Source organism: Dendronephthya gigantea, unplaced genomic scaffold (genome assembly GCF_004324835.1).
Source record: "Dendronephthya gigantea isolate DGI-Jeju-01 unplaced genomic scaffold, DenGig_1.0 000122F, whole genome shotgun sequence".
Classification (NCBI taxonomy): domain Eukaryota; kingdom Metazoa; phylum Cnidaria; class Anthozoa; order Malacalcyonacea; family Nephtheidae; genus Dendronephthya; species Dendronephthya gigantea.
Window position 1 is genome coordinate 454983 of NW_021163132.1, and position 9643 is coordinate 464625.

A 9643-nucleotide genomic window follows, 5' to 3' on the forward strand; every position below is an offset into this window, starting at 1 on the left:
TTTAATACACTGCACAGCCAGAACGTTCTAGTGCTAACAATTTGACGTTTGTTGTTAATAGTTTAATATTGATTGTTTGAAAGGTTTACGTTTTAGTGTAATTTTGTCTGGCCACCATAAAACGTGGGAACAGAGACACTACAAAAGCATTGAAGAACAAAAGCACATGCTGGTAAGATAAAGTTACGTCGGGTTTAATACGATGCCATTTACGCTTTTAATACTAAACCTTATGGCTAATATATCATAAATGAAATAATCTCCGCTCCACAATGCGATATTACTTTTATTACAAATGCATCAACTGAAATATTTTCTGTATTTCTATAAATTAAAATATACAATACACAGTGCAGCAAAATACAGTTGTAGGAAGACCCCGTTATTTTAGAAGCTTTTGCATTCAAAAGAGCCAGTGGATATTATCATGAATACTGTATAAAACATGTCAAATTACTTAGATACCTCTTACATTCTGCCAGGACATTACTTAAAAAAACATGATCAAAGACCAAATTAGCAAAATAGAGGAAGACAAGGGGGGTTGACCATCTAAAGAATGCCAAAATATTTCGACTATAACTTCCCAACTTGGAAATTAAATCTCCTAAATAGTTTCACATCCTTAAGCCTGTGTTTTTTATATATTATTCATTGGTGATGGCAATTGTCAGTGGTCATTGATGTCTACCTATAAAAATGATCTAGTCTTCACTGATAACCAACAATATGGATTGTCAAACATTGCCATTGAATTATGTCGTATATGGAAATCAGGCTTCATGATCACCAGTTTCATGTACCATACTTCTGGCATCTTAGATAGTCCAAAGACGAATACCAGCCAACAATTTCAAAAGTACAAAACAAAACCAAATCCAAAGATTAACATTGCCAAAATAACAATTATTCTCCTTTATACAGTGATGGAGAGCTATGACATTCAATCTAAGCCCAAGGGCCAGAAAACAGCGGACTATTTCTTAAGTCTACCAAATGAAGTCCTGGTGAAGATTTTCTCTTACCTTGAAATCCATGATGTCATGTATCTCAGCCTAGTATGTAAGCGGTGGAACAGTGTTTCCAGCGCAGATTCTTTGTGGGAAAAATTTGTGCCAAAATACCCAGGAATAAATCTCCCAAAAGCAAAGACCCAAAAGAATATTTTTCGAAAGCTCTGGTCTGATGGAGTCCAAATTGGAAAAGAAAGATGGTTGCCCAACCCACTGCCTGATCTTGTAGAATATAACATTTCATTGGAGAAACATAATAAAGAAAATATTCCGAAAGAAAGTGATGAAATATTTTCACTGTCGAAGTGTATGCTTTATCTTCGTTTAAATCCACTTTATCATTTCACTACTGATGAGGTTAAACATGATGATCCTCTCATGGGGAAAATTGTTCATACACTTTGTGATAAACTAGGACACATTTGTAAACCTGGTGATGAAGAGCCTGATGTTCCTGTACCGGATACAACATCTCTCATGGGCATCGTCTTTTTTGGAGATAAGAAATTTGCAATGTGGTTGATTGCCTATTGCTGTTACGATTCACGAACGAGTGAGCATTGTTTCCTGAAGAGGAATGAGAAACTAATCGATGAAGAAGGCCGTATTATCGGCCCAGGAGTTGGTGATGCTTTCTTAGTTCCGGGAGGAATGTGTTTGAGCAAGAGCCTTTTTGATCAAATTCGAAATATTGTCGTTGGTACAAATGACCGATTTATAATTTATAATGTCGCTCTTAGTTATAGAAATGAACAATTTGATGAACTTCCCTATGCGAGGCAAATTTTAGTTAGCGACACAGCAGTCGTTCTTTGTGCAGGCCGAAGATTTGCAACTTCGTAACTTCTAAATTTAAAGGTGATATGTTTGAAACTTTTAACCCTACTTTCAGGGTAATTGTCAAACCAAATAATTTTACGGGGTTTTGCATTTGGATCAAGGACGTCAATCCAGAAGGGAGGGGTTGGGAACAAATATCTAATTGTCCGCCAGTTTTTAACGTTTGTGACAAAATCTTTTTACTTCACGATTCAAATGTTCGATGTATAATTAATACAAATACATAATTATTACTATTAGCCTCGCACTAAACTATACCTAACCCTTATGTTGGGAGTGATACGACTGCAGAAGTCGTCCACTCGACCCAAGCGTTATAGTCGGTTCAAAGTGAATGTTAACACATGGATATCATCATTCAACTTCAAAAAATAGGTAAGGTACTTGTCAAATTTACGCTGGAATGTAAAGGGTCTGGGTGAAACTGGTGAATTCCGACCGTTCAAAATCTCTATTCCTACCGTTCAAAATTTCACACGATCCAACTTTGTCGGATTCAATTGACTTCTGACGTATGGAATGTGGTGTTATTTGATAAAGCAGTAGAACTGCATTGGGTTGATTCGCTGTCCACAAATATGTACATTGCAAGTCGAACGGAGTGAACAAACTGTTAAACATCCATCAGAAGTGAATTGGATCGTGTGACCGGACCTTAATGTAATCAACGTCTTATCTTCAAAATGCATTTGCGCCCATAATATGGACTTTTCAGATTCAATATCTCCCCTATTCTTGTTAATTTATAACCATATAAACATGAAAAACCAATAACAACCGAAAATTCCCAAATTAGTTTCTGTTATGCTTTTTTATCTTATTGGTAATTTTAACAGGGTATATCGCCAGAACTTACAAAATCAAACTGAACAAAAAAACAAGCTATTTCATCACAACGAAACAAAATTTTTATCATCGTTACAACTTGGCATCCCAGGGAAAAGATTTATAGGATAAGCTTCCATAGCTGAAAACAATTTACTCAATTCGACACTTTGTTGAGAAAATCCTGTGGGTAGGTTTTCAGCAAAGAATGTGGTGCTTTTGGTGAAAGTATTTGATGGTGAATGACAACACGCCGCTGTCCACAAGTACGATGGCACATTAACCCTATACCCGTTTCCTCCTGGTGTATTTGAAGGTCCAATAAAATCACTGAACCCTGATCCACCAAAGAACCTTTGCTCGTTTTTCCCATATGTTGATGGTATACTGCCGACAATGACGTGCAAAGGAGAACTTCCACAGTTGCTTTTTGCCCATTCAATCAGCATTGATTCGTGTTTCTGCCATGATCCCGAATTTAGAACGCCAAATTGTGGAACTGCGTTTGTATATACGAACGTTTGTTGACTTCTTATCAAATTAGGTGTACCGCGACCATAATTGGCAGCAATCAAGTGACCTCTGTGAACACGGGTTTTAAGATCATCTTGTGGTCCAGTGTTTGGACATACCGTAAATAACCCAAGTGATATCTTATTTTCAGCTCTGTACCAATTACTTTCAATGTAATACACTTTGTTAGTTAGTGATTCGTAGCATAGCTTGCGGTTTAGTGCGTCTTTATAATCATCATCATTTTGTTGAAAAGATGGGTCTGCCATTTCGGAGCTTTGCCTAAATTTATTCGAAGGTCGTTTGTATGCAGGGTCATTATACTGATCAGCAGTCATAACAATTGTAGCGGCAAGTGGGATGCGATTATTACAATCGTATATAATACCAAAGTTCCCAGGCTCACAAATTTCAGTAGTTTGTGGTGTACCTAAAGGTGTAACGTCCGGGATGTACTTTCTCAGATTTCCTGCTAAACCAGGACGGGCATTGAATGTATTTTTACTGACGTCATATGTACAGGCACCAATAAAATTACAAGCACAGTTGTTCATCAAACCATTTCCTGCGCAGTTAGCTTCGATCTTCGAGAAATGCACCAAGTATAGATTCACCCACAAAAGCAAGCAACTTTGTATTCCAGTCGTCATTGTCAAAATCGTTGTGATCTAAATAAAACAAATTAATAATACGTCTTGATCACTGACAGAAATATGCCCTATTTCACTGTACTGTAGATTTGCAACGGGATGAAAACTTTAGCTAGAACTATCCATGCATTCAAATACTTGGCGAGTGGGCTAAATGGGAAAGCAGCTATCCTCAGAAAAGCACACGTAAAACAAATTACGTAAATTTTCACCCTAAGTCATGAGAAGGGGGGGAGGGAAATTGAAAAAACTGCGGTAAAAACAATCGTGTTTGCGAGCATCAGTTGACTGGGAAAATTAGTCATAGGCCAAAGTGACGTTTTTAAAAATAATGAAAGTTTAGCGGTTAGACCTATATATGCATGATGACGGATTTATGTATGTCTGATGGAGATGTAATCAGTAATATAATGAATATATGAATGCCCGCTCGCATTAAAACTGAAATCCACAACCTACCGTAAGTTAAGAGTAACTCTTCACTTCACTGCACTCCGTGATATAAAGTACGTGTTTTGGCGTATTCAGAATGTTTTTTCTCCATGCAAATAAAAATGCTGGGTGCATGTGGAGTGGGCGTGGTTTATCACGAATATTAGCCTGTCATGCAAGGTTTGCACATATCAAGTTGAAAAACAATTATATCAGCATTTACATATGCTTCCCTGTGCATATACAATATTGCACATACTGAATGCAGCGACTTATATATTGAAGTAATATGTATCGGCTCAAATTTTTAACACAAAACTGCATGATATCCATAAAAAGGTGTGGTTCATCACGAGTTTTTTAGCCGGTCAAACTTCAAAGGTTGTTGATACTTGATATTAAGTAAAAAAAAACAATTATATGCAATAAAGGCATTTTTTGCCTCCCGGAATCCAAAATTATACTTGCTATTTCAGTCCTGATCTAGTTCCTGCTTCTACGATTAAACCACTGGTATTAATATGACTTAGAAACAGAAAGCACTGACCATTAATGCATATAATACTCATGTATATAATCACTACAAGTGAACATGCGATGAATGAATCAAAACTATCCTTATGTGCGTGCATGACATGCAGTAAAAAGCAGAAATCAGTATCAATGGTTTTGATTAACAAAGACATTTCTCCCACTGTATATACACTAACTTTTATTATATATTATCTGACAAACGATGTCGTGGTAAGAATATGTTTAATATCAGTTCATGATGCATGGTGATGCCGATGCGTATTAAAAATAGATCATACAGCAACGATTTGAAACAGCTAGTTGTATCGTATCGTAACGTAGTGTATTTCTTTGTTTCCGAAGTATCAGTTCGATCAGAACTAATGACTTTAAAACAATGAGATACGCTACGTTTCGCTACGATACGGTTGAAGTGGAAAACGACCTTAAGACAATCATATGCACGACTTTAGCTCCTGTTTATTCAAAGAGCTATATAATTATACGGCCGATAGGAAAATAGTCTTTAAAACATAGCTTTATTCCGCACTTAACAGATGGTGCCTCGTGCACTGAGTGAAAGACAATATGTCATGATCCTTCTCGTTTTATGTATAGTCTCAGCGACTTGTATGTATACTTTAAGTGAATCTAAATTTTTAACAACCTACCGTAAGTTAAGAATTCCTCTTTACATCACTGCACTCGCGGTGTTATAAAATACGCGTCTTGGCGTATTCAGAATATCATATTTTGTACGAGGTTGATTTTGTCTTCATGCAAAAAAAATGCTGAGTGTGGAAGTGTGTGTGGTTCAAACAATTATATAATCATTTTCTTTAACACCTCAGTGCTTCCTCAAGCTCAGTGCTTCCCGGAATCCCAAATCATACTTCTCTTATCTAGTTCCTGCTTCTATACGATTAAGTAAAACTGGTATTGAGCACCATAAATGCATATAATACTCATGTATATAATCATTGCAAGTGAAAATGAGATAAATGAATCAAACGTAGCCTCAATCGTGACAGTAACAAGTAGAAATTATCAACGATATTGTGGTAGTAATATATGCATGTTTAATTTATTGCATGCATGTGACGATTCGTGGAAACAGGAACTCGAAAGTAATCTGCATGTGATACTCCCACGCTTTATTGAAATTTGAAATTGGAATAGTTGGTGGCGTATTAGTCGGAACAAATAGTCATTTGCAAACAGTCTTCAAAGAGTGCACTATATATTTTATAGATTCAGCAGATTAATGAACTGCTTTGGTGAGAAAAGCGAAAAAACGAAGGTAAGTCTGATAAAGTTAAGTTGCATGGAATTGGGAGAGATTCAAATCGATTGATTAAACTACACACACCGTGATTTTGTTACATCACTGACATTGCATTCCTGTATATTTGAAAATTGATTGGCATTGATGTATATTTTGAAAATTCATTCCATTTTTGAAGAATGGAAACAATTATTACTTTTATTGATGAGGATAATTTAGTAGGATTAACTGATTTATTTAATTTAATATAAGGGGGTAATTACCACTTTAACCCAGTGTTCATTTTAGTTTCAATTGTTTTTTTTATCCAGGATTCAGTACGGCCTTCCGAACTATTTGTGCAAAATGTTCAATTAAAAAAGCAAATCGAAGAAATGGAACTTCAGGGAAAACGAAAAACTGATGAACAAGATGGGTGGCCTTCAGGTTACTTTCATTTCATGAAAGTAAAGGTATTTTATTTTAATGTAATAAATTAATATGTTTTTCATAAGTGAGAAGTAAACATGCATGACTTGTGAAATTCTCGAGTGTAAGAATCTCCGAGGTTAAAGGGTAACTAATCTTCCGAATGGCTGTCGAATTCCTCGCGACATATATATATATACTAGCAGCCACATGGAGTGCTTCACATAATCACATTCCTCGATTTGATTATAAACAAGTTCAAGTTTGAATTTAGTTTTAGAATTTGACACATGCTCCAGCTCACCCAATGTTAACAAACTAATTTTTTATTAACTAATTTCTTAGGTTCATTGATAGTTTGACATTTTCATTATTGACGCGTTGGTCAATAAAGCATAAGTTTGCATGACACCCCCCCACTGATCCTGACTCGAATTCGCATAAATTTTGATTGTAGATATGGAAGAGATATGTGAAGTGTCTTCTCATCGGGATATTACTAACCGGGGCAATATTTCTATCATATTTTATCTGGAGTGCAGTTTCTCTAAATAAGAGGTAATGACTCAACTATCCATATTCGTATTTTGAGGGTCAGACTAAAGCTTGGTTCACACTTAAGAATCCTAAAGTGTCATAAGAATTTGGGATTCCCTTTTTCTGAGGTCACTGGTGTGCAAAATGCTTTGTCTATACTCTATCGGAAAGTAATACAATGGATCCCCGATTCTTAGGAGCGGGTGTGAACCAGGCCCGACTATATTTGAATTGCGTATAGATTACGAGTTTACTGCTTATTTTCGAACTCTTCTGATTAGACCGAGCGCGTTGATGAAAGCAAAAAGACGGATCTTCATATGCATTTTGGTAAGTTGACATTGAGCAAGGTTGCCTTTGTTGTTTTGCCGTAGCAAAAGCGTGAAAGTGTTTCTGCCAAAATAAATTTCTATATATACAGTGGCGTAGCCAGCCTGACGATTATGTCGCCCTATATAAATTTCGAGCTATTATAATTATTCATGTCTTTAGAAATCTATTGTTTTCACAGCGGTCAGTGAACACTAAAATATTAGCATAGCGGGACAAATCGACAGGCTGGCTACGCTACTGTATATATACCAAAGTATAAAAGTACTAAAATGTTTCGCAATATTTTCTAGGAACAAAAACTATTCGGCAATGCTCAGATACGAACCAAAACCCAAATCTCAGAAACACTTTCCCAGATTTGGATTACGCTTTCCTGGGGTATGATATTATCAAAGGTTACCCCAATTCTAATGGTCATGATCCTGGTTTCGCCCATCAAATATTCTCTGCTGATTACAGTAAAGATCAACAAACAGCCGATTGTCGTTACAGTATTCCTAAAGGTTTGTCTGTCATCCCTGATGTATCCTGTGTAACATCTTTCGCCTCGACGATCATACAGAATACGTTTGAACTACACAAATCTCTTTCAACATCAGTCTCAGCAAGTGGTGGTTTTGGTGCTTTTAGTTTTTCTGCTAGCTCAAGCTACAAGAAAACCTCATCTGAAGTCTCGTCAGGAGAGAAAGTATACATTACATCTTCAGCGAAATGTTCTTATTACTTCAGTAGAGTTGATTTCACTGACCCTCCACCTCTACATCCAGGGTTCATCCGCTCAGCGAAATCATTAGAAAAAAACCATACAACAGCCAACTTAATAAAATTTGTGAAGTATTACGGGACACATTTTCCAACAACTGTGGTATTTGGAGCACGGTTTCTGAAACAATACAGCATGAGTTCACAGTCGTACAAAACAGCGTCCTCGAGATCCATCAGTGTTTCAGCGCAAGCAAGTTATTCTGGTTTAATCAGCGTCAGTGGAGGATTTAGTTTAGACAAAAGTGAAAGAGAAGCGGCCTCACAATTCTCTAAAGAAGTTGAAACAACGACAGTTACTGTTGGGGCAGCTCCACCAAGCAACGGGGAGGCTGCTTACTGGGCAGCAACTGTCAAAGAAAATCCTGTACCAACATCCTATAAAATTCAACCAATCTCTAATCTATTTACAAGTGTGTTTATGAAAGGCACTGGGATCAATTACGATTTCTTAAGAAAGAAGTTAGTTGGAATTGAAAAATCTTATTGCAAACAATTACTCCTTGCAGGAACTGTGAATAATTGTGACGAATCCGTCTCCGTGGGAATTATAATAAACCATTATACTCTCCCAAATGACATTTCAAAATTCACAGCTGCAACAGAATCATCTTGTATTTCAAGATGCTTCGAACACCTTCACTGCTTGGCTATAGTTTATACAACCACGTCAAGTGACAATTGCTTTTTTTATGACGCAAATCAGGAACATATTATCCCGGATAAATCGAATGCCAAAGCGAAGATAATAATATTTCCTACCAAGATTAGGGATGATAAGAAAGATTTTAAGGTGAAAAATCTTCGTGTTTCAACCCAAGCTCGTCCGAATAGTACCACAACGGTTGATGCGAAATCGTGCAGGAAAACATGTGACCAGGATTCTTCTTGTGATGTTTTCAGTTTCTGCAGTGCGAAATCTTCCTGCTCCAGTGAAAGAAACAATTGCAGGTTGTATTCATCCAAGTCGGTGATCACATTTGAAAAAGCGGAAAATAAGTTTGAATGGATCACGTATTTTATTTCCTGACATTAATTAACCTATACTCTACAATATTTACTCAATAACTTGTCAATTGATAATAAATCACTCGAATTAACCTTTTTCATAACTGGAATGACATTGCGTAAATCTTATGGTAACAATTTAGAACCATAATTTTCTTATCAACCAACAGTGTAATAATAAACAGCAAATTTTTGCTCAATATAAACATGCAAATATTCCTCACCTTAAATTTTTCACGAAATTTATCCGCAGGCATCAAGATCATGTCAAAATATAGTAACAAACAATGGGCTCTCCGCAAACGAAATATTCCTGTGTGTCCGATAAAATGTTTCGAAGTAAAACCGTTTTGGAGGGTCCATTATATTTTCTAAAATTTTAATTACTCTATGGTAGCTGTAGTTAATGTATAGTTAATGATTTTGATGTATTAACGAAGTAACTAAATCTGTGTAATTTTTAATTTTTTTCCTGCATTGGTAGTAGAAAACGTCGTAGTTTCTAGTTGGTAGTATTGCAACTG

At 36.2% G+C, this 9643-nt stretch overlaps 3 protein-coding genes across 4 annotated transcripts; 2 read left to right on the forward strand and 1 right to left on the reverse strand.

Moving 5' to 3' along the window:
• On the forward strand, window positions 1-2101 carry LOC114535636. The gene is made up of 2 exons (XM_028556921.1): window positions 1-172; window positions 925-2101. The coding sequence occupies exon 2, from the start codon at window positions 927-929 to the stop codon at window positions 1854-1856; it is 930 nt and encodes a 309-aa protein (XP_028412722.1). The 5' UTR covers window positions 1-172; window positions 925-926; the 3' UTR covers window positions 1857-2101.
• LOC114535635 lies at window positions 2031-5929 on the reverse strand. Of its 2 annotated transcripts, none has more exons than XM_028556920.1 (2): window positions 4301-4329; window positions 2031-3859 (listed from the first exon to the last, which is right to left on the reverse strand). In XM_028556920.1, the coding sequence occupies exon 2, from the start codon at window positions 3839-3841 to the stop codon at window positions 2744-2746; it is 1098 nt and encodes a 365-aa protein (XP_028412721.1). In that variant the 5' UTR covers window positions 3842-3859; window positions 4301-4329; the 3' UTR covers window positions 2031-2743. The 2 variants fall into 2 exon arrangements, with proteins under 2 accessions (XP_028412721.1, XP_028412720.1); XM_028556919.1 differs by lacking the exon at window positions 4301-4329 and adding an exon at window positions 5458-5929 and having other exon boundaries at window positions 2032-3859.
• Window positions 5930-7307: 1378 nt separating this feature from the next.
• LOC114535684 lies at window positions 7308-9553 on the forward strand. The gene is made up of 2 exons (XM_028556981.1): window positions 7308-7346; window positions 7640-9553. The coding sequence occupies exons 1-2, from the start codon at window positions 7337-7339 to the stop codon at window positions 9139-9141; spliced, it is 1512 nt and encodes a 503-aa protein (XP_028412782.1). The 5' UTR covers window positions 7308-7336; the 3' UTR covers window positions 9142-9553.
• The last annotated feature ends 90 nt before the right edge of the window (window positions 9554-9643 follow it).

Coding starts and splice junctions, on each gene's coding strand:
- LOC114535636 (XM_028556921.1), top strand. CDS start 927: ATGGAGAGCTATGACATTCAATCTAAGCCCAAGGGCCAGAAAACAGCG.
- LOC114535635 (XM_028556920.1), bottom strand. CDS start 3,841: ATGACGACTGGAATACAAAGTTGCTTGCTTTTGTGGGTGAATCTATAC.